The sequence below is a fragment of the Gadus chalcogrammus genome, chromosome 18 (genome assembly GCF_026213295.1).
Source record: "Gadus chalcogrammus isolate NIFS_2021 chromosome 18, NIFS_Gcha_1.0, whole genome shotgun sequence".
Lineage (NCBI taxonomy): Eukaryota > Metazoa > Chordata > Actinopteri > Gadiformes > Gadidae > Gadus > Gadus chalcogrammus.
The window spans coordinates 10,963,045-10,982,388 of NC_079429.1; the positions used below are offsets into that span (position 1 = coordinate 10,963,045).

Here is a 19,344-nt window from a genome sequence, read left to right on the forward strand (position 1 = left end):
AACGTATGTTTTCCATGCCCTGAGCCTGTTGAGTGGAATAGAAGACAGAGTGACGGTACCTGGGCCATGCCTCCCTGGGGGCCGGGCTGTGGCAGGCCAGGCTGGTTCATGCCAGGCTGGTTCATGCCAGGCTGGTTCATGCCAGGCTGGTTCATGCCCGGCTGCCCGCAGCCCACGCCAGGCCCTGGGCCGGGGAACTGGCCCTGGGACAGATACTGGTTCTGCAGCTGGTTGACATTGGGCTGGTCCATCCTGGATCCCACCATCCCCATCTGAACAAGTCGGAACCAGAGTCGAGTCTTAGCATCTCCAGTACAATGAGACCCATTCTGATTTGTCCAGGAAATGTCCCAACGGTACTCTACTGGTCAATATTACTCTTCATAGATACAAATTTCATCGCATTGAAAAATATTAAAATATAACTTAATATTTAAGAAAGAACATTTCAACAGCATGCACGACCAACAGTCCCAAGCTAAATGTCTCAACCAGCTCCCCTCTGATCTGGAACATGATGTTCAGGCCTCTCAGAGGGACCACTATCCCAGTAGAAGGGACCACGCACCAGACTGTTTGCAGTACCAAACCTTGGTACTGGTTCTGTAACAGACAGTACTAGATGAGATGTACCTGTCGCGGGCTGACCTGGCCGGAGGGGCCCATGGAGAGAGGGGGAGTGGAGCGCTGGCCCAGTCCCTGCATTCCCATCTGATTGAACTGGTTCATACCTACACAGACGACCCAATCACAACCACATGGTTACAGTGGAACAGCTGAAAACATTCTCCTTTAAGTCCCAAACCCATTAACGTGTGAATGACTGAAATTACTGAAAAAATCTTCTGATTACTTTATTAACTTGTGGATTAGAAATTACTTCAAAAGTAACGTTTTGCCAATCTGTAACGGGAAAATCTGGTTTGATAATGGACAAGTGTGTCACCATTCGTTGGCGTGCAAGCCTTTAATGACAGGGCTTTGTGCCAAGCAAGCCTGTTTCTTATTAGCAGACACTGCTGCGGCATGTAGCCACACGGTTACTTGGACTACCGACAGCACGTGGACTATAAATGTTTTTGCCTTGTGAATTAATCATCCATAAGCATTGCCTACCTGGGCCCTGCATCCTATTGGCCATCTGGTTAGATCCTACGGGTCGTACCATCGATGGGTCTAGGAGTGGACCATCTGTGGAGGACACAAGGGGTGGACAGGAAGGGCTATGGTCAGTGCACTCACACCTAGAGATTAACAGCGTTAATAAGAGATGGAGAACGGGGCTACGGAAATAGCATGTGAAAGCCTGGAGCGACTCGGGTGTGCCGTGGTGTCATTCTTAAAGGGTACCCAAAACGTTTTGGTTGTCGTTTTAAACGTGGCTGTATGTCATATGTGATGATACTAGTACTAGTCTACTCAATGCCATTTTATCATGGTTACTGAAATAAGGCGTTCATTCAGTAAAAACATGAGTAAAAATCGTTGTTTTTGCCAATCTCTGCCAAACAGTATGTAAACGCTGTGCTGTGCTCCAAAAGCATTGAGTGTGCTTTTAATGACGTCGGGGAGCCTGTTAGTATACTTTTTAATCTTCTGACCTAGGATCCGCGGTGGCGAGGTGTGTGTGGACGCGGAGCTCCATCTGGCCAGCGGTCGATGTTGATGTTAGTTTCCGAAAGTTTAATAATTGTAGTATAACACCATGGGGTGTGGCGCATCTGATATACATCGCTCATTGTAATCGCTCATTGCATACACAGAGACGGTACTTTAAAAGTATCACAAAATTGCTGTGTTTTGTAATAATGGAGATAAAACACCCCCCCCCCCCCCCCCCTTCCTAGAACCCTCCACCCAAAACATTTTTTTTATGATCTCATAGTGTTTCGAATTAGAGCTAAAACTGTGGGCTTACTTCAAATTTAAGACATTGGGAATGAGGTTTTTCCTAGAGCACACTTCAAGTTTCTCTCAAACAAATACTTGACTTTTAAAAATCGACAACCTTCTTGCGCACTCCACTTTAAGGTGGCATTCGTTACACAGATCAGAATACTTCCAATGGAAACTACTGGTGATCAGTGTTGGTAATAACGCTGTTTAAAAGAACGCCGTTAGGTAACGCCGTTATTTTTTCAGCAACGGGGTAATCTAACTAATTACTATTTCCGTCGTTACAACGCCGTTACCGTTACTCTACTAAAAATGCAGTGCGTTACTATGAATTGATTGAATAAACTGCGTAATCCGACCGCACCCCTGGCTCCAAACACAAACTGCTAGTGAGGAGACCGGCTGGGTTAACAACGAGATAAGCGATTATGATTGGCTAAGGCAGAGTCATGTTTCATGGTAGCCAATCGGAGCCAGTGTTTTTACGCACAAGCCAGGACAAGCACGCCACACACACACGCAAACGCACACACCAAACAAATGCGATGAAGCAGCAGAAATGGCGAGTCCGGAGCAATCCGATGAAAAGTTGGCATTTTCTGTAGTATTCGGCAGATGTTCCACAGCCTTTGCAACCAAGCAAATAAAAATTCAGGCCCTCATCCACACTAACCCGGGTAAATGTAAAAACTCACATGCGCAATGAAAATGATCTCCGTCCACACTATCGTTTTCATACTGTTTTCGGAATGTTTTGCACACTGAAATTATTTTGATTAACAGTTGTTGTCATGGTTACGTAACTCCGCCACACCTCTCTGTTTAGATTACAGGCGCGTGATCAGCTGATATTTACAGTTGATCAGCTGGTTAATCATTTTCGACCTGGTCTTCGTGTTTTTTTTTTTTACCATCACTGAAGAACATCAAGTACAGCGCTCGCCTCCGGCGTTGGAGCCAACAAATATGTATGAGCCAATATGTCGAGTTGTTTCTGGAGATAAATTAGGACATTGTACAGAGAGATCATCATTTGCATTACACATGGCATTTTTTGATCAGCGTCCTCGGTCTCGAGCGCAAGCTTGTGGCAGTGTCATGGCAACCGAACGTCATCGTTTCTGAAAGCCTCCCGTCTACCCTGTCCACACAGAAACGCGAACCCAGCGTTTTCACATTCATCCACCTCAGCGATCGTTTTCGAAAAGCATAGTTTTCAGTGTCGGAATTCTCAGTTTTAGTGTGAACGGAAAGGGTCTATACGGATACAATATTTATGCGTTTGTAGGATTTACCCGGTTTATGAGTGGGACGGGGGCCTCAGGTTGGAAGGCATATCAGGGCCTTGAATGGGCAGTTCAAACACCATTTAACACATTAAGGCCAAGTGAAAACTGCTCAGAAAAATCCAAATTCTTCGACATATAGCAACTTTCTTTTTTTTACAGTAACGCCAATATTTACTTTCTCTGGTAACTAGTTACTTTTATTATCGGAGTAATTCAGTTACTAACTCAGTTCACTTTTTTGAACAAGTAGTGAGTAACTATACACTAATTACTTTTTTAAAGTAACGTTCCCAACACTGCTGGTGATCTACATTAATTTATGAGGCTCCCATTTTAAAAGTAACAGCATCAGGCCTAGAACACAGGTCACCACTCACTGGGAACCATTCCGGTGGGGGGCTGGCCTATGCCAGGAGGCCCCAGACCCAGGCCTTGCTTCTGTAGCCGGGTCCGCCTCTTCTCCTCCAGCTCCTTCTGGATCTTGTAGATCTTCTCCGCTAAGAGGTGGTAGTACTCCGCCTGTGGAGGAGAAGGAGTCGATGGGATAGATATTGAGAAGTGAAAGAGAGAGGGCATCCTCATCTGTAACACATTTTGTATTAATAAACCTCCTTTAACTCTGAATATTGTTATTGTGCCTTTTTTAGAATTTTATCAAATTACTTTTGCTATATTTATTATTTATATTACGTATTACTTTTTTCAAAACTGTTTTTTCCATTTTACTTTATATAATTTTTGATTATTTTGCCTTTTTCACAAGCAAGTCAATTCTTTAATAATCCCCTAAGGGCCAATTTGGTAATAAACAACAACTATTCTTAGCTATGGCAATGTACATTCATATTTTGATCAGCCAATAAAGCTTGTTTTGAAAAGAAAGCGAGTGGGAGAACCAAAGGGAGAGGACTCACTCTGCTGTTTGCCGAGTCCCTTACATTTCCGCCCTCCACCTTCCTGCGTAGGCCCACCAGGTTCTCCATCCGCCGATCCTTCAACGCCGCTGGGTCCGGGGTGGGGAAGATGGCCTGCACCCTGCGGGGTGGAGGAAGGGAGAGAGAGAGAGGTTAACAGAGTATGAGTAGGAAAGAGAGAGAGAGAGAGAGAGAGAGAGAGAGAGAGAGAGAGAGAGTAGAGGAGAGAGAGAGAGAGAGAGAGAGAGAGAGAGAGGAGAGAGAAGGAGAGAGAGAGTAGAGAGAGAGAGAGAGAGCGAGGAGAGAGCGAGAGAGAGAGAGAGAGAGAGAGAGAGAGAGAGAGAGAGAGAGAGAGAGAGAGAGATCTGATGTGAGAGTGATGAAAGTCAAGAAAGACGGAGAAAGTAAGAGGAAGAGGGAGGTTAAATGAGGAGGAGGAGGAGGTGAGGAGAAAGGAAAGGAAAAGCTAGTTCCTCTCCTTTCAAGTGGAATGGAAAGCGGGGGATGGCGGGTGTAAGAGGTACCGGGTTTGTTTAGAACTGGAGAAAGGATGGGCAGCAAAGAGAGAGGAAGAGTCAGAAAGGAAGCTCAGAAAAAGAGGAGCAAGGATAAGATCATAAATCAGATTTAAGATTACTAATCTGAAACTGGTTGAAAAATCTGGTTGAACGGGGAGTTTCTCTTTCTTTCTAACCAATGTTGCTGGAAGCAGGGATCTAGAAGTGCGTATTTGGCAAATAACAAACGCTGCCAGCATTAGTAAACTGTGCACCGTGCCTAGCAGCCACTTAAGAAATATGCTTATTAAAATCCCCTTTGACTGCTTCATCTACTCATGCAGATCAGTTTGGAATGGGTCCGTCACAAAACCGGAAACAAGGTGTGACTCCGCCTTCAGTATTTGGCTTGCGGCCCAGGCTCTGTGCCGTCTCCCCCCCCAGAAGTTATGCTACCTATACGACAAAGCAGGACGGCTGGATCCGAGGTGACTACATGTTTGATCATTTGCAACATGTCAGACACCTACAGTTTGTGCACCAAGTGGTTGCGCAGGTCCTGCGTGATGTCCTCGTGCCAGTTCTTCCTCATACCAAGGGCCGAGGGCGGTTGGGCTGTGGGCATCGAACCAACGCCTCCCGTGTCATTCATCAGCCTGTAGTGAAGGGTGGCAGGGAGAAGAAAAAGGGGAAAGATTAGGAAGAGGATCTAAAGATTGAATGTAACCAGAATTTGTGTATAAATGTAGAAGATAAAATGTGGTTCGACAGTAGTAATGGAGCATAATATGCCATTAATTGTTTGAGGTTTGCCAGTTAGATTCTGAGCTACCCTTGGTAAAATGTCCCAGTGTCCATTGGCAAGAAACCTAAATGGCTTTCAACAAACTGCATGAATCAAACATTGGTGTATGGGGTGAATACAAGGCATTCATTGTATCTAGATATTTTAGGCTTCTTGGCGGTTTGACAGTGCTGTATTAACGCCAACTATTAACCATTTTATATTTGTAGCAATAGAGGCCCCATTACCTGTATGGTGCAGTCCGTAGTCCATGTAACCCTGTGCATTTGGCTACCATATTGCATACACCCTAGTACTACAGCACATCAGAGTGAGATGTGGTGCGATTGGCGTGTGCGTGTGTTTATGCAGGCGTATCACTCACCCCTGGCTGTTCACATTGAGATGCATCATGGTGTCCTGGAGAAGGCTTGCCTGTTGATTATCAGAGGGAAGCCCCACGCCACCGTTCACTCCCATAGCGTTCGCACCTAAAGAATACAGAAGGAACGCCATGACGACTTGCAACGATAGCCTTGGTTTACATTGCAACAAAAGCCGTGAGGGAGCATGTACATAAACGTGCAACATCAACCAAAATGTTACAAATAACAACTAATGAGCGATGTCTTGTTCAATCCACGCTTTGATGACAGGCAGCGTTCCCATGGTAACCAAAGCTGGGGCTGGGCCGACCACTGAGAACAGAGAACACTAAAAACACTCAACAGAAGCAACGATTTCTGGTCCAGAGAGAAAGAAGTTTGTTTTGCTTCAGTTATTATTGAAACTAATGAAAATGTAAGTAGGACTCCATAGTCTGTAGCAACATGGGGTGGTTCTCAGAGGAAAATGTTAAGCATTTGATAGTCTATGGTCTTTTTTGTATTATTATCATACCATCTAGACAACATCTCATTAGAACTTGAAATCGCTCCCCTTTAGGATAGCAAAGGAGCATAGCAATGTTAGTTATTGTGATTACTTAGTAGTAATGTTTTTTGGTAATTTTTTTGTAATTCATCAAGTTACGATGAATAATAATAGGGCGACATTATTGTGTCTGTAAGTGCCATAGTATTTCTCATGCTAGGTTTCATTAACCTAGGTTAAGTACGTATGTTAATGTTGGATCATGATGTTACCCATAGCTTAGTTTGATTGCATGTAGTCAATTCAATAATGATTTCAATAATTGTATGAATAAATGCACATCCTTTGACCGATTACAAATAAAAAGAGCTGGCCAGCCCGAACCTCTGATTTAGTTTATGAGAATCTAACTATCGACCAAGCCCCTCCAGCTCAGGGCACCCGGCCAGCCAAGCTGCTCTAGATCTCGTCACACAGGTGCACAGCCAGTTAGCAGACGGAACAATGTTACATTTCTTTAACTCTTAAAGTCTCCCGCCTACTAACTCAGAGGGGCTCAATGTTACACATTGCGCCTTTAAATAACAATGATAGAATCGAAGTGCACCGAAAAGTAGCAACACAAAGCAAAAGCACTAAGGGAATTTATGAACAATGTTCAATAGTCCGGTGTCTCTTTGCATTCTTTTTTAATTTTAAATTGTTCATGCGGTGACCATGTCGTTTTTATGAATGAGAAACCTGTTGGTTCCTAATTATCATACATTTAGCATTCTTCACTATGGAAGCCATTTACCGGTAGTGCCAATACGTTTTTGTTTATTCTTATTTCATTATACTTTTCTAATTTATTTTCTATCATGGAGCATTAGCCTAACTATAGTATGGTCAACATAGCACATGCACGCCACCGCCACGGGTGGCAAATAAAGATCTATTCACAAATGTTTGAAATTTATTGGTTTGAGGTTAATTATTTTTCCAGGAGGACTCCTTGATTCACCTGTCCACCTGACCGGTCCAACTCACCCAGGTTTAGTGACCTCATCCCTGGCTGGCCTTGCATGGCCTGGCTGGGCATATTGGCCTGTGGCGTGGGCCCCTGGATCTGGTTCCCCTGGTAGGTGAGTCCCAGCGCTGCGTAGGCCCGCTCTATGGAGCTGGGGTCGATCTGGCTGGGAGGGTTCAGGTTGGGGGTGCTCGGAGGTCCACCAGGGACCGATCCAAGCGAACTCCCGAGACCTGGACCCGCACCGCCCAGGAGAGCTGAAGGGGCAGAGAGAGGCAGAGGTCCATTTATAGGGATGCACTGGTCCAATACTGCTTCCGGATACCATTGACTATTTAGGCCCAATCCCATTTCTACCCCTTACCCTTCCCCCTCCCCCTTGTATTGAACGGGGAGGGGTAAAGGGTAAAAATGGGATTGGGCCTTAGTCTTTTAGCCGGCTCCTTGTTCTGAGTGACTTATGGCCATTTATTTTAGATACATCACATTAAAGTAAATGTTAGGCATCTTGTTTAAGGGGGCAATTTTATTTTATATCGCAAAAGTAAAAGAAATGACCTATCTTGGCTGTTACATTTGATCATTATAATGTTTGAAGACTTCAATGGGGAATATTGTATTGATGAAAAATATGGATAATAATCTCACTTTGATGACAATGTAATAATAATAAGTCATATTGGGCCATAAGTAGCCCTGCTGATGGATCACGGAATGAAAAAGTTGAGAAACTCTAGACTAACCACTGAAACAAGTAGCTGTCCCTAAACCAGAGATTAGGTTTCAGGAAAAAGTACAATAGCTTTCTCCCCTTTCTTTTACCTCTTTTGTTTACCTCCATTTAGGGTTAGGTAGAAAACATCCCTCTTAGAATATAATTATGACTCGAGAGCTCCTTTAAACACACCACAGCTAAGCACTACAGTGGGAAGCCCCAATGATGAAGAATAATAAGTTAAGAAACATAATGAAGTAATATCCTGCAGCGGTAGAGCCCTTCCAGCTCTTAGCACCATTATGCTGAGGGAATAACCTATATGGCATTAAAAACTGTAAAAAGGAGAAGGTGGTGGAGGCAGTTCTACTCGGACCCCACTCCCATCATGGACAAAAGGGGCGTTGGGATCACGTCAGCACAGTAGGAGCCGGACACATGTGTGGTACATTAACGACGTTATGGTCAGATACCGACACTCACACTGGGGGTTCCTCTTGTCCCCTGCGTTCTTCAGGGGCAGGCAGACGGGGCAGTCGTGCCGCGTGCAGTTCTTCCAGTGAGAGATGATCTGCCGTGACGATGCGCAGTGGGCCACTGAAACAGAAACACACCGTTCAGTCCCGCAGAATGCAAAATGGCGTCAGGACGATTTTTAACCCACAGCGCGCTTTCCGTCCGACATAATTGGGGAGTGTCACAAGGTTCTTTCTCTCTGAAAACGTTCCATTTTGTTGCAGAGGTTGTTACAGTGAGCTTTGGAGACTCCAAACCTTAAATAAGTTACTTTTCTAATAACCGAGCGTAGCATAAATGTATGATTATTACGCAGATTCATTTTACCAGAAGTGATGACTGCAGTAAGTATGCTACAAAAACGAGTTCTTCTCAAAACATGGCATCTCATTCACAGGTGGGATGGTATCATAGTGGGCATCAAAATCTACTCTCACACACACACACACACACACACACACACACACACACACACACACACACACACACACACACACACACACACACACACACACACACACACACACACACACACACACACACACACACACACACACACACACACGCACACGTCTACCAACCCTGGCAGTTCTTGCCGGCCTGGCAGTGGGTCATGTGGTTCAGCACGTTCTTCATGGTGCGGCAGTGGGGAAGGTTGCACTGCCGCACCTCGCCGTTCGCCTGCTCTCGCCGCTGGCACTTGTGGGCATGGAGCAGGAGCACCAGCTGCTGCTGGATCAGCTTGCGTTTCTCCGGGTCGGCCGTAGGCGGCGCTCCGGCCACTGCCGCCGCGGCCGCCGCCGACACCTGCTGGGCGCCTTGCCCCACAAGACCGCCCTGGACGTTGGGAACCAACCCTGGAGCCCCACCCACAGCGGGGCCTGGGGGGCCAGCCACGCCTGCTTGTGCCTGCTGGGAGGCCTGGGGACGGTGGGGTTGGAGGAGAAGGGAGTAGGGTACAGGTATAGGGTTAGGACATGGTTGTCATAGAGTGTGGAAATGTGAGACGGTAAGGACACCGGGCATAAGGAGTTGAGAGGAAGGATGTGAAGAAGTGAGGAACAGAAAGGGTCAAGAAGTAAGACGATATGGAGACCGTTTTTACACGGAACCTGAAATACTACTACCCTTCTCTGACTAAATGTGCTTCCCATTTTTCAAAACAACTTACAATGAATAGAGAATTCATTTATAAGGAAGATGGGTTCAGCCATCTTGCTTGACCCCTGAGTTTTTCTCTGATTATAGCACACCTTAAGTAAATAGTATATCAAAACAAATCGGGCTACCATGTAATGTTGGTACCAAAATAAAGATACCACCTGAGATTGTTGTGCAAGGAAAATTATCAATGTGTATTATACTTGGTTAGAGTGACTAAAGCTAGAACACGGCATAAGTGGAAGATGTTATTTACGCCAGAAATAAATGTTAGATTAAATACCACCTAGTGCATTATCAGATTGTAGCCCTATACAGTATTACTTTAGGGCCGTAGCGACATCTGAGGAGTACCTGGGTCACTATTTGATGCCAATAAAGTGAAGTAGGGTAAAGATAGAGGTTTTAGTAGAGGTAGGTTTAGGAAAAATCTCCAAATCAATAAATCCAGTGCAACCCGATGCAAATTTGATAAAATAACTTGATGAAACAAAGAAGTTAGTTTAAGCTATAATGATATGGTGATATGGAGGATGGGGCCTACCAGGATACGGGTCATTTCGGGATGAAAATGTAGGATTCTGACATTTGGTATCAAACACGAGTCCAAACACTACACCTAGCCACCACACTACCCCACTTTCTCCACACGTGAAAGACTTAAATCAAAGAGGACACAGTGAGGTTCTTGTTGCTTACCATGGCAGCCATGCCCTGCATGGGCTGGTTCTTCTTGTCCATGTTGTACTGGGCCAAGTGGTTGGACATGGGCCCTTTGTTATGAAGCTGAGGTCCCAGCCCGGCGCCTCCCAGACCCTGCGCCCCTTGGCCGGCATACGGACTTCCGTATGGGCCTCCCGGGTTCCCCATCATACCCATCTGGGAGTGGGGAGAATAGAACAGAGAGGGGCCAGAGATGTGGGGAGAAGCAGCATTAAGTACCTTGGCGCACTGGTCAATGTACGGATGTCAATAGAGAATGTCAGCAGTCTGTTTCAATACTAGCAAACTTCAACGACTCAATTCAGAATCCAATAACATATGCACATCCAGTGCATAAACGCAAAGCCAGCTCTGCATACACACAGAACAACACTTAGGAACATAGGCTGTGTGACTATGATTATATTATCCTGTATCCTCATAAAACATGTAAACCATTGACAATTGAACCAATGAGAAAGAGAGAAAGTTGGCGATTCAGGCATTTCATATTTCCACACAAACACTTTTGCTGATTTTTTGTGAGGCTGTGCTCAGCGCCGCAATAACTGCAGAGGCTGCCGGCTTGACGTATTCTTCTCCTCTGCTTGTGCGTCTCATTACAATTCAGTGATCGCAAATGTCATTCAGCAATACCCGAAACTGAAGGGAAATATTTGTACCCCAAATCTTCTGAAGTTTTTTTTTGGGCAAAGACTTGGTACCAGAATATCTGTTGAATCAATCCAAGATGGTGCTGTAAACAGCGACCAAAATACTTAATGGTTCATGTTTTTTTTCCATTTCATGCATGGGACAAAATAAGTAATAATCCCCTAATGTGCATGATTTGTCATTATTACTAATTATAAACTGAACCTTCTTGGACCAGCGAACAGAAATGTATACAATATAAAAAGGAGGACGATTGTCACCAAGCATGTTCTGCATTGAACTTAACCCGTTCTCAGCACTCCATACAACTTTAAGCAGCACCTCCCCCATGACAACATGCCACGACAACATACAAGAAAGATTTACATATCACACATGCATCTCATCGTACGGATCCCTCCGTAGAGCAGGACCCGTGGGTAGCATTATGCTAACATCAAAGCGTGCAGAATACAGCCCACCTCCAGGGACCCCCGAAGCATTAAGTCACGGCTGTTTTTAAACCCCACTGTCGGGTACACACACCCGGCACCACCCCTCCATCCCTGGACCACTTGCACTGCAATTAAAACCACCCACGTTGGGCCAATAAAGCCTTTGCTTCAATTAAGTTATTAAGAAGAGCTTAAATCGTAGACAAATTAATAATCCGGCTTCAGCTGTTTTTGGGGATGTAATGGTGACGTTAACGTGCTGCAGTGACAAAGACGGCAAAGTGTACACGGCAATCTGCAGGAGCATTCTTGTCAACGAGGAGCATTCTTATGTTCGCTGTTGTGAAGATTACTTACTCCAACTACCACAAACATGACACAGCGACATGCCTCTTCCATCTCTCCCAAAGCACCAAGGGGGAGGGGGAGAACACTTTCATAATTTGATGTATTCCCCCTCTCTCTCCCGCTCTTCATGTCTCCGCTAGTAACCTCCTTTAGCATTATCGTTCTTATGCGCTAAAACTGTATAGTGCTTTTGATTGGTGGCTCCATCTATTCGTCTTGTTAACCAATGATCAGCCCCAATGTGAATGCACTAAATAGAGAATAGGGTCCTACTGAATGTTTGAGCCATGCTTTTTCTATAAAAAATATTCTAAAGTGTTATGATCACTGTAGTACACAAACACATTAGGAGTCTTCGATTACGACTTTTTTGGTGAATGACTAAAAGGAACAAACAACAAACTGTGTTCGGTTTTAACATGAGGCATTATTTTCTTTACCTTAGTGAGGGCTCCAGGCTGCTGACCCCTCATCCCAGCCTGCGGCCCGGCTACCTGCTGCTGCTGCAACGTCTCTGCCAGCAGGTTGCCTCCGCCACCCATGCCCTGGTTCCCAAAGCCCATCCTGGGGGAGCCGTTCATCACCTGACCCCCCATCATCCCAGGCTGTTGCTGGGGTCCATTGTTGCCCTTCTGCTGGGCTCCCATCATGGCCCTGCTCATGCTGCCCACCATCCCAGCTACAGAGTTCTGTTGCTGTTGCTGCTGCATCATGCTGGCCTGCTGCTGGGAGGACAGGTGCTGCTGAGGCCCCTGGCACGGGGACGCCTTCATGTTGCCCAAGTGTTGCCCCATGGAGGTGGGCCCTCCTGGGTTGCCCATGGCACCAGGGTGCCCCTGTTGAGTGGAAGCCGGCGGGGCCCCGGAGCGCAGCAGCTCCGACAGCTGCTTGTGTTTGGCCACCGCGTCCTGGCCCCCTCCGCCGGGGCCAGGACCCCCTCCGCCAGGGCCCAATCCAAGGCCCATCCCTCCAACCCCAGGACCAAGACCCCCGGGGCCTCCTCCCATACTGGGGTGCAACTGGTTGATGTCCCCGCCATTGACCAGCCCCAGCTCCGAGGAACTGATGAGCTCGTCTGGTAGGTCATGCTCCAGGTCAAACAGCGAGCCAAAATCTGGAGGGGAGATGAATAGTGCAAAGATGGAGGGAAGGTAATAAATACAGGGTACCCGCCAAATAAGAGTGTAATGTTATTGTTAATTAAACTGGAATATGACTGAATGTAGTTGCCCCGTCAAGAGAATAACGTTTTGTATAGAATTTTGGAAGCTAACCAAAGCAAGTTTTAAATGTGACCACACATACTGAGCTACAGCCAGAACAATCTGAAAAGCCCTTTTACGCTGATAAACTTGATAGTGTGTGTTCATACAAATGCCATTCAATAACATATTAACACTGATAATATTCTAGTTATGTCCAGATGCTGTGCAACTTAATTTCCTCAAATGATCTTTGCCAATCAACAGTTAATGTCTTCGTTTCAATTGACAATAAATATCACCATTTGATACTGCACAGCACATTGCCTGAATTCCTTAAAATCAGGAGTTTAAATTAGCGGTAATTTCGGTTCTCCTCGTCAATGAATGAATCCCTTACCATTCTTTTACTTGAAAATCTGCGCACTTCATGCTGACAATATCGTTAAAACAAAGAAAAGGCTCAATACAAATCATCACTGCCATCATGCTTTCACAGGCTGCCTACATTTCATTGCTAGAAGAGAAAACCCATAAGGGGCGTGACTGTGACGAATCACATTAAAGACATAAATTAATGACAGCAATTTAGGAGTCGTTTCATGAGGCCAAATGCCAACGTAGGCTTATTGCAAATCTAAATCAACACATGTAATTAACTTCACTTAGTGGTCAACGAGTAAAATATCACGGAAAGACTGGACAATGTTGTCTTCAAAAACGTTTAACGGCTCAGTTTATAACTAATAACTTCGCCAGGCGCAGCTGGGTAAATCCATAAGTGGTGAAATCAAGGGAACAATTTCATATTTGGACGGACCGATATTGACTGGCGGTTTCCTACTTATTGGGATTGACAAGACATGGCGCTGTCCCTGCGCCCTAGTTCTGTTAACAGCCCACTACTTCGTGTACTACTGCACGCCATCTACAGAAAAAAACTAACAATGGCAATTTGAGCATAACAATCATTCCGACCAATGGGCCTAAATTTAGCCCATCCGAAATGTTAGCGGAGTTGGCTACCTCAGGTTTAGCTCATACCGACGTTTGTTGTTAAAGGGTCCGACTTTTAACAAGGCGAAAATAATTCGCTGTGAACTTAATGCGTCAATATGACTTGATTTCGCTGTTGACCGTCACCATACATTTCATCCAGCTGCTATCAGTAAATATTTACGCGAGCACAATTTCAAAACTTTACAAGTTAGCTGGTTGTTTGGCTAATTAGCAACCTGGCTAAACTAGCCATTAGACATGGGACCGTCAATCCGAGCCCTCATTCGTATCCAACTAGCGCCTAGCTAACAGCGCTAGCTAGCGCTTCTGAAATGACTGGCTAGCATCGGATCTCTTCACGTCCGACACACGTACGCTACATGCTAACGTTACCCAGCTACGACAAAACACCGAGTAGTAATCCATCCCTCAGATTTCCAAGTAGTCAGTGGTCGTTGGAAATATTAAACAGTGTAACAACGGACACACAAATAATGTATTAAAAATATTTACCGTTTCCATCGCTGGCGGAGGCAGAAAGTGCCGGAGAGGAGAGTTTAGGCCTCTTGGCTGAAGGCGGGCCAGAGTCCAGAACGTTCTCGGCCATATTTTTTCGAAATAAAAATATATAAAGTATCCACAATTGCAGACGTTTTCACGTCTTTAGATCGTAGCTCCTTTTCGTTTCCACAATTGCGACTTTTCCCCCTCCTTTTGGGGGGACTAAGGGGGGGAAAGTCCCGTGTACAAATTACTCCCCTTTCCTAGGTTCGCCTCTCGATTTCAGCCTGAGCGTATCAACCCCCCTCCCTCCCTGGTCGGATTTTTTGTTCTTTATAAATTTCTGCGAGCTGAGGAGGAGGGGGTCGGTGAAAGTAAGAGGGAGACACACGTAGCGGCTTCCCTCTAAACTTATACAGGCCCTTCGAATGTAAATAAACTGTCCCAACGTGTCTCTCCCATGATTGCATCCGTCGTTTCAGCCTCCGTGAGCGGAGTCAATGTGAAAATAATGTCGGGCGAGAAAAGGCTGGTTTGACTGCGAAGTGATGGTGTGCTGCTGGTGGTAGCGGGTGAAGATGCAAAAAAAAAATAAAGCATTCAAATGTGCATCTGGAATGGTGGATGCAAAAAAACGCACATTCACCAGTCGAATTGTAAACAATGTTAATAACAGAATATTAACGAGTTAACGAAGAACAATTCAAAAGCGAACATGTATTCGCTACACACACATGAAACAAACTGGAACAAGTTCCTTGTTGAATTGAATCTTGCATTCCAACTGCTGCTTAATAACCAATATTACAATAATTACACTTCTCCTGCTGTCGAGATTAAACAGGAACTTTGTCACCAGTGGATCTGAAATGTAATGTCATGTCAATACCAGAAACAGACATTCCTTTACTTGAAAGATCTTCTCAATGCAGGTCTGTGTTGCTGCAAATGTTGGTATAATCTTCCACAACTATGATCGTTTTAAAAATGTGTTTATTAGTTATTAGGCCTATGTGTTCACCCTTGCCCACATCATACAGTGATGCATTCTTATTCAAGAGTGATACGATTTAGTCGTTGTGGGGTGTTATTCTAGATAAAGGTTGTAGAATACATAGGCCCTAGACCTCTGAGGGCAAAACCTGAAATGGAATTAAGTCTATTCAAATGTCACATTGTCCAATGGGTAAAAGGACAATTTTCAAATTGAATATGGTTATTATGCTCTTGAGTCACATCATGAACATGGTCAGCTGGCCTAAAGCTTATTTCAAGGGCCAATAAGGTTTGCATTTGCATTCTGCGTTCAAATGTCTACTACTCATGGATTATTCATTATTATAAAAAAAATCTATATTCGTAATCATTATTACAGTCTGATACTACTTCAGTGACACCTAAATGTATCTTTGTTCAGAGAGCAATTTTCCCTTGGAAATATAAAATATGAAAAGTGTAACAACAGCCGTCGCAAAGGATTTTCTGCCCCACTGCATTACTTTTAATAAGCAGTGTCATGCTGAGCTGTATTCTAATGTATAATTAAATAATAAGCTCATTTTATTTTTTTGAAAAACCAATGCCTGCATTAAGAAATGTCTAAAAAGGTTTTAGTTATTCCCTCAACACACTGGGGTTTCTTGCTTCGAGAAGATGAAGGAAAAAAAGAAGTAGCCATTTTATGATTATAATATCATCACATTGCTTTGATTACATATTTTATTTACCTTCAATTTTGTAATACTGTACACACAGATAAATAGCATGTACAACAAATGTTTTTATTTCTTTACCGCCTTCAGCAAAATACTGAGCTGAAAATTCTGAAAAGAATATGAGAATATATTTTTGGCAGTGTTCGGTTCCCGTATGGCTCTGGGGTAAGAGCTGTTTGTGAGTGGATGGACCTGAAGCATCTACCAGAGTATAGCAGGTAAAACAAATGGCGTCCAGGTTGGGATGGTTCTTTCAGTATGTTGGCTACTCTACTGAGGCTGCGAGAGCTGAATAAGTCCTCTAAAGATGGCATTGAGCAGCCAATGATCTTCTGGGAGGTATTGATGACCCTCTGAAGGGCTCTCCTGGCGGAGCAGCTGGGAAACCCTGCAGGGATACAGTACGCCTGCATACTCTGGAGCAGCAGTAGAAGAACACCAGCAGCTTTTCCTGCAGATTGGTTTCCCTGAGGGTACTTGTGTTGATAGTCCGGGAGAGATCTTCAGTACTGTCCAGGAGAGATCTTAGTCCAGGAGAGATCTTCAGTAATGTGCATCCCAGAAACCTAGAGGCAGGGACCCTTTCCCCACACGCTTTCTGCCTGTTTTTCCAGAAGTCTATTATGAGTAATTTTGTTTTTGAGGAGCTCAAGAGGATACTGTTCTCTGAACACCACGCTGTCAGTCTATGGACTTCATCTCTGTGGGCTGTCTAGTCTCATCCTGAGATAAGTCCAACCACAGTTTTGTGATTCACAAACTCAATGGTGTTGGTGGAATGGGTGGGGCCACAGCCATGGGTGTAGAGGATAGGGCTCAACACACAACCCTAACAGTATGGGGAGGTTTGGTCCTTGATCCAGTGGAAGATGGGTTGGGAGAGTCCTGAGTCAGTAAGTATAGTAACCATTCGGCCCAGGATGACGGTGTTAAAGGCAGAGCTAAAGTCAATTAAAAGTATCCTCACAAGGGGGGGGGCTTTGATGCAGGACCAGCCCCTTCTAAGCGTTTCATGATGACCGGTGTCATTGCTACTAAATGGTAGTCGTTTATATGGCTGATGACAGTCTTTTTTCGGCAGTGGAATGATTGTGGCAGAGTTCAGGCAAGGGTACGGTGCACTTTGACACGGAATGGTGATGATCTTTGTGAAGACCTCAGAGAACTGGTTTTCGAATTCCTTGAGTACCCTTCCGGTCATACCACCAGGGCAGGCATCTTTCCTCGCATCCACCGCTCTAGCAAATGCCTCACATCCTGCTCCTGCACAGGGAGGATGTGGCTGTAAGGGGCTGGTGAAGGTGTACTTGGTAAAAAAAACTCCCTAGCTGGGTCACCTTGGTGAGGGTGTCTGATGTTGAAAGACCCGAATCACCCAATATCCAGAAACACGAAAGCCCCAGGTTACATCACATATTATGTGTCCCAGCACATCTGTAGGATGAATCTATCATCTACAAAGCTTGCCTTGCCAGTATTGCGTGAGCAAGATTGTAGTAACCAAAACAAAGAAGGGGGTGGAACGCTGTCTCTATGCTATGACAGCTTTCATAGTTAGCTTTGCTTCCGTCTCTCGACATTGCTTCCGGCCATGTCGAGAGACACCAGGTCACGCTATACAATGAACCATAGGGCCACCAAGTACACCAGCTGCACTACCCAGAGAGAGACCATGAACCCGAGCCCCAAATGGCCCTCAAAAGCCTACAACCTCCAACAGTTGAGTTCTCCATGAGGAAGCCCAGCTGGATGAAGATACAGGAGGTGGACGAAGGAGCCAGGTTACCCTCTGGCATGTGCCCCAGTGGAGTACAATGTGTATTGAGTTACCAACCATTGGAGGTGTGCTGAAGCAGTTTGGATTCCCAAGGAAGAGAACTCTTGGAACAATTCTTGGTCAGTTCAGAACCATCTCACTGCGAAGTATAGAACGCAAGATAGGTCTTTAGTATCGTGTCACAATGAGTGTGAGATCCCTGGAGCGCCTGGCTGTTTGGAACACACTGGTTCACACAACTCATCAGGTCGGCAAGCAAAGACAAGGGACAACCGACATTGTTGTGGCTTGACCTTGCAAAAATGTACGGATCTATACCACACAAACTCATTGTGGTTGCCCTACATCTACATCACATTCCCAGCTAAATCAAGGGCCTTTTTCTGGACTATTACGGTGACTTGAGGCTTAAAGTCAATGCTGGGTCTGGCACATCGAACTGGCAACGGCTTGAGAAAAGCATAGTAACAGACAGCATTATCTCAGTCATCCTTTTCAGCCTTGCCATGAACATGGTTGGAGGTCAGAGGTAGAATGCAGGGGCCCTTTTATCAAGACTGGAGTGTGACAGCCCCCAATAACACTATTAATGGACTATTTGACTGTCACAACAACATCTGTCCCGGGCAGCACCAGGATACTCCAAGGCCTAGAGAGGCTCATCAACTGGGCAAAGATTTAAAGAAACAAAATCACAAGTTCTGATCCTCACTCTCAGGAGCCACCATCTCACCAGAGCCTTGGGAAGAATCTTTGAGTGAAGCCTTAATGATGAGCTTAAATCCAGAAACCAGAAAAGTGCACCAGGCCTGGCCACCAAGTTGAACAAAACCGGCCTGCCGGGGAGGTTCAAGTACAACCCCGGACCCTGTGACCTCTGCTTGTGTATGTAGTGCCCATAAAGGCAGTCAAGTCCCAGAGTAGGAAGATGAGCATCTACTTGTGAGGATGGCTAGGCTTACCTCGCAGTCTGAGCAGTACTGCTCTGTATGGCACCAGTTAAATCCTGCAACTTCCGATCAGTAACCTCAATGAAGAGTTCATTATATTAAAGACACAGGAAGCTCTCCAGTGCATAGAATCCTTGGATCCAAAAGTGGCAACCTCCGGCATTCAGGTTCAAACGGGCAGGAAATGGGGCGCAGCCATATTGCTGGAGCCATTCAGTCATGGCTGAGACAGAATGCAGTGTGGTCAGGAGCAACAGGTCGTGCAGGCATAGGCTAATTCCAATGAACCAGAATCTATGGGAAAGACCGCCTGGTCCCTGGCAAGCAGATTTCTGAAAGTGTAAGGTTATTGGTCCAAGCTGTCTAGGATGTCCTACCAAGTCTAGA

General features: G+C 45.2%; 1 protein-coding gene across 1 annotated transcript in view; it reads right to left on the bottom strand.

Moving 5' to 3' along the window:
• The window catches only part of ep300a (E1A binding protein p300 a), a 33,749-nt gene extending 18,677 nt beyond the window's left edge, over window positions 1–15,072 (bottom strand). The window contains exons 1-13 of the mRNA XM_056576367.1: window positions 14,528–15,072; window positions 12,254–12,927; window positions 10,354–10,533; window positions 9,075–9,414; window positions 8,461–8,574; window positions 7,283–7,519; window positions 5,766–5,871; window positions 5,127–5,252; window positions 4,100–4,220; window positions 3,563–3,704; window positions 1,117–1,191; window positions 634–731; window positions 60–272 (exon numbers count right to left, since the gene is read on the bottom strand). Coding sequence (XP_056432342.1) covers window positions 60–272; window positions 634–731; window positions 1,117–1,191; window positions 3,563–3,704; window positions 4,100–4,220; window positions 5,127–5,252; window positions 5,766–5,871; window positions 7,283–7,519; window positions 8,461–8,574; window positions 9,075–9,414; window positions 10,354–10,533; window positions 12,254–12,927; window positions 14,528–14,621 — 2,520 coding nt within the window. The 5' untranslated portion in view covers window positions 14,622–15,072. The remainder of the gene's footprint in view (window positions 1–59; window positions 273–633; window positions 732–1,116; window positions 1,192–3,562; window positions 3,705–4,099; window positions 4,221–5,126; window positions 5,253–5,765; window positions 5,872–7,282; window positions 7,520–8,460; window positions 8,575–9,074; window positions 9,415–10,353; window positions 10,534–12,253; window positions 12,928–14,527) is intronic.
• Window positions 15,073–19,344: the final 4,272 nt, after the last annotated feature.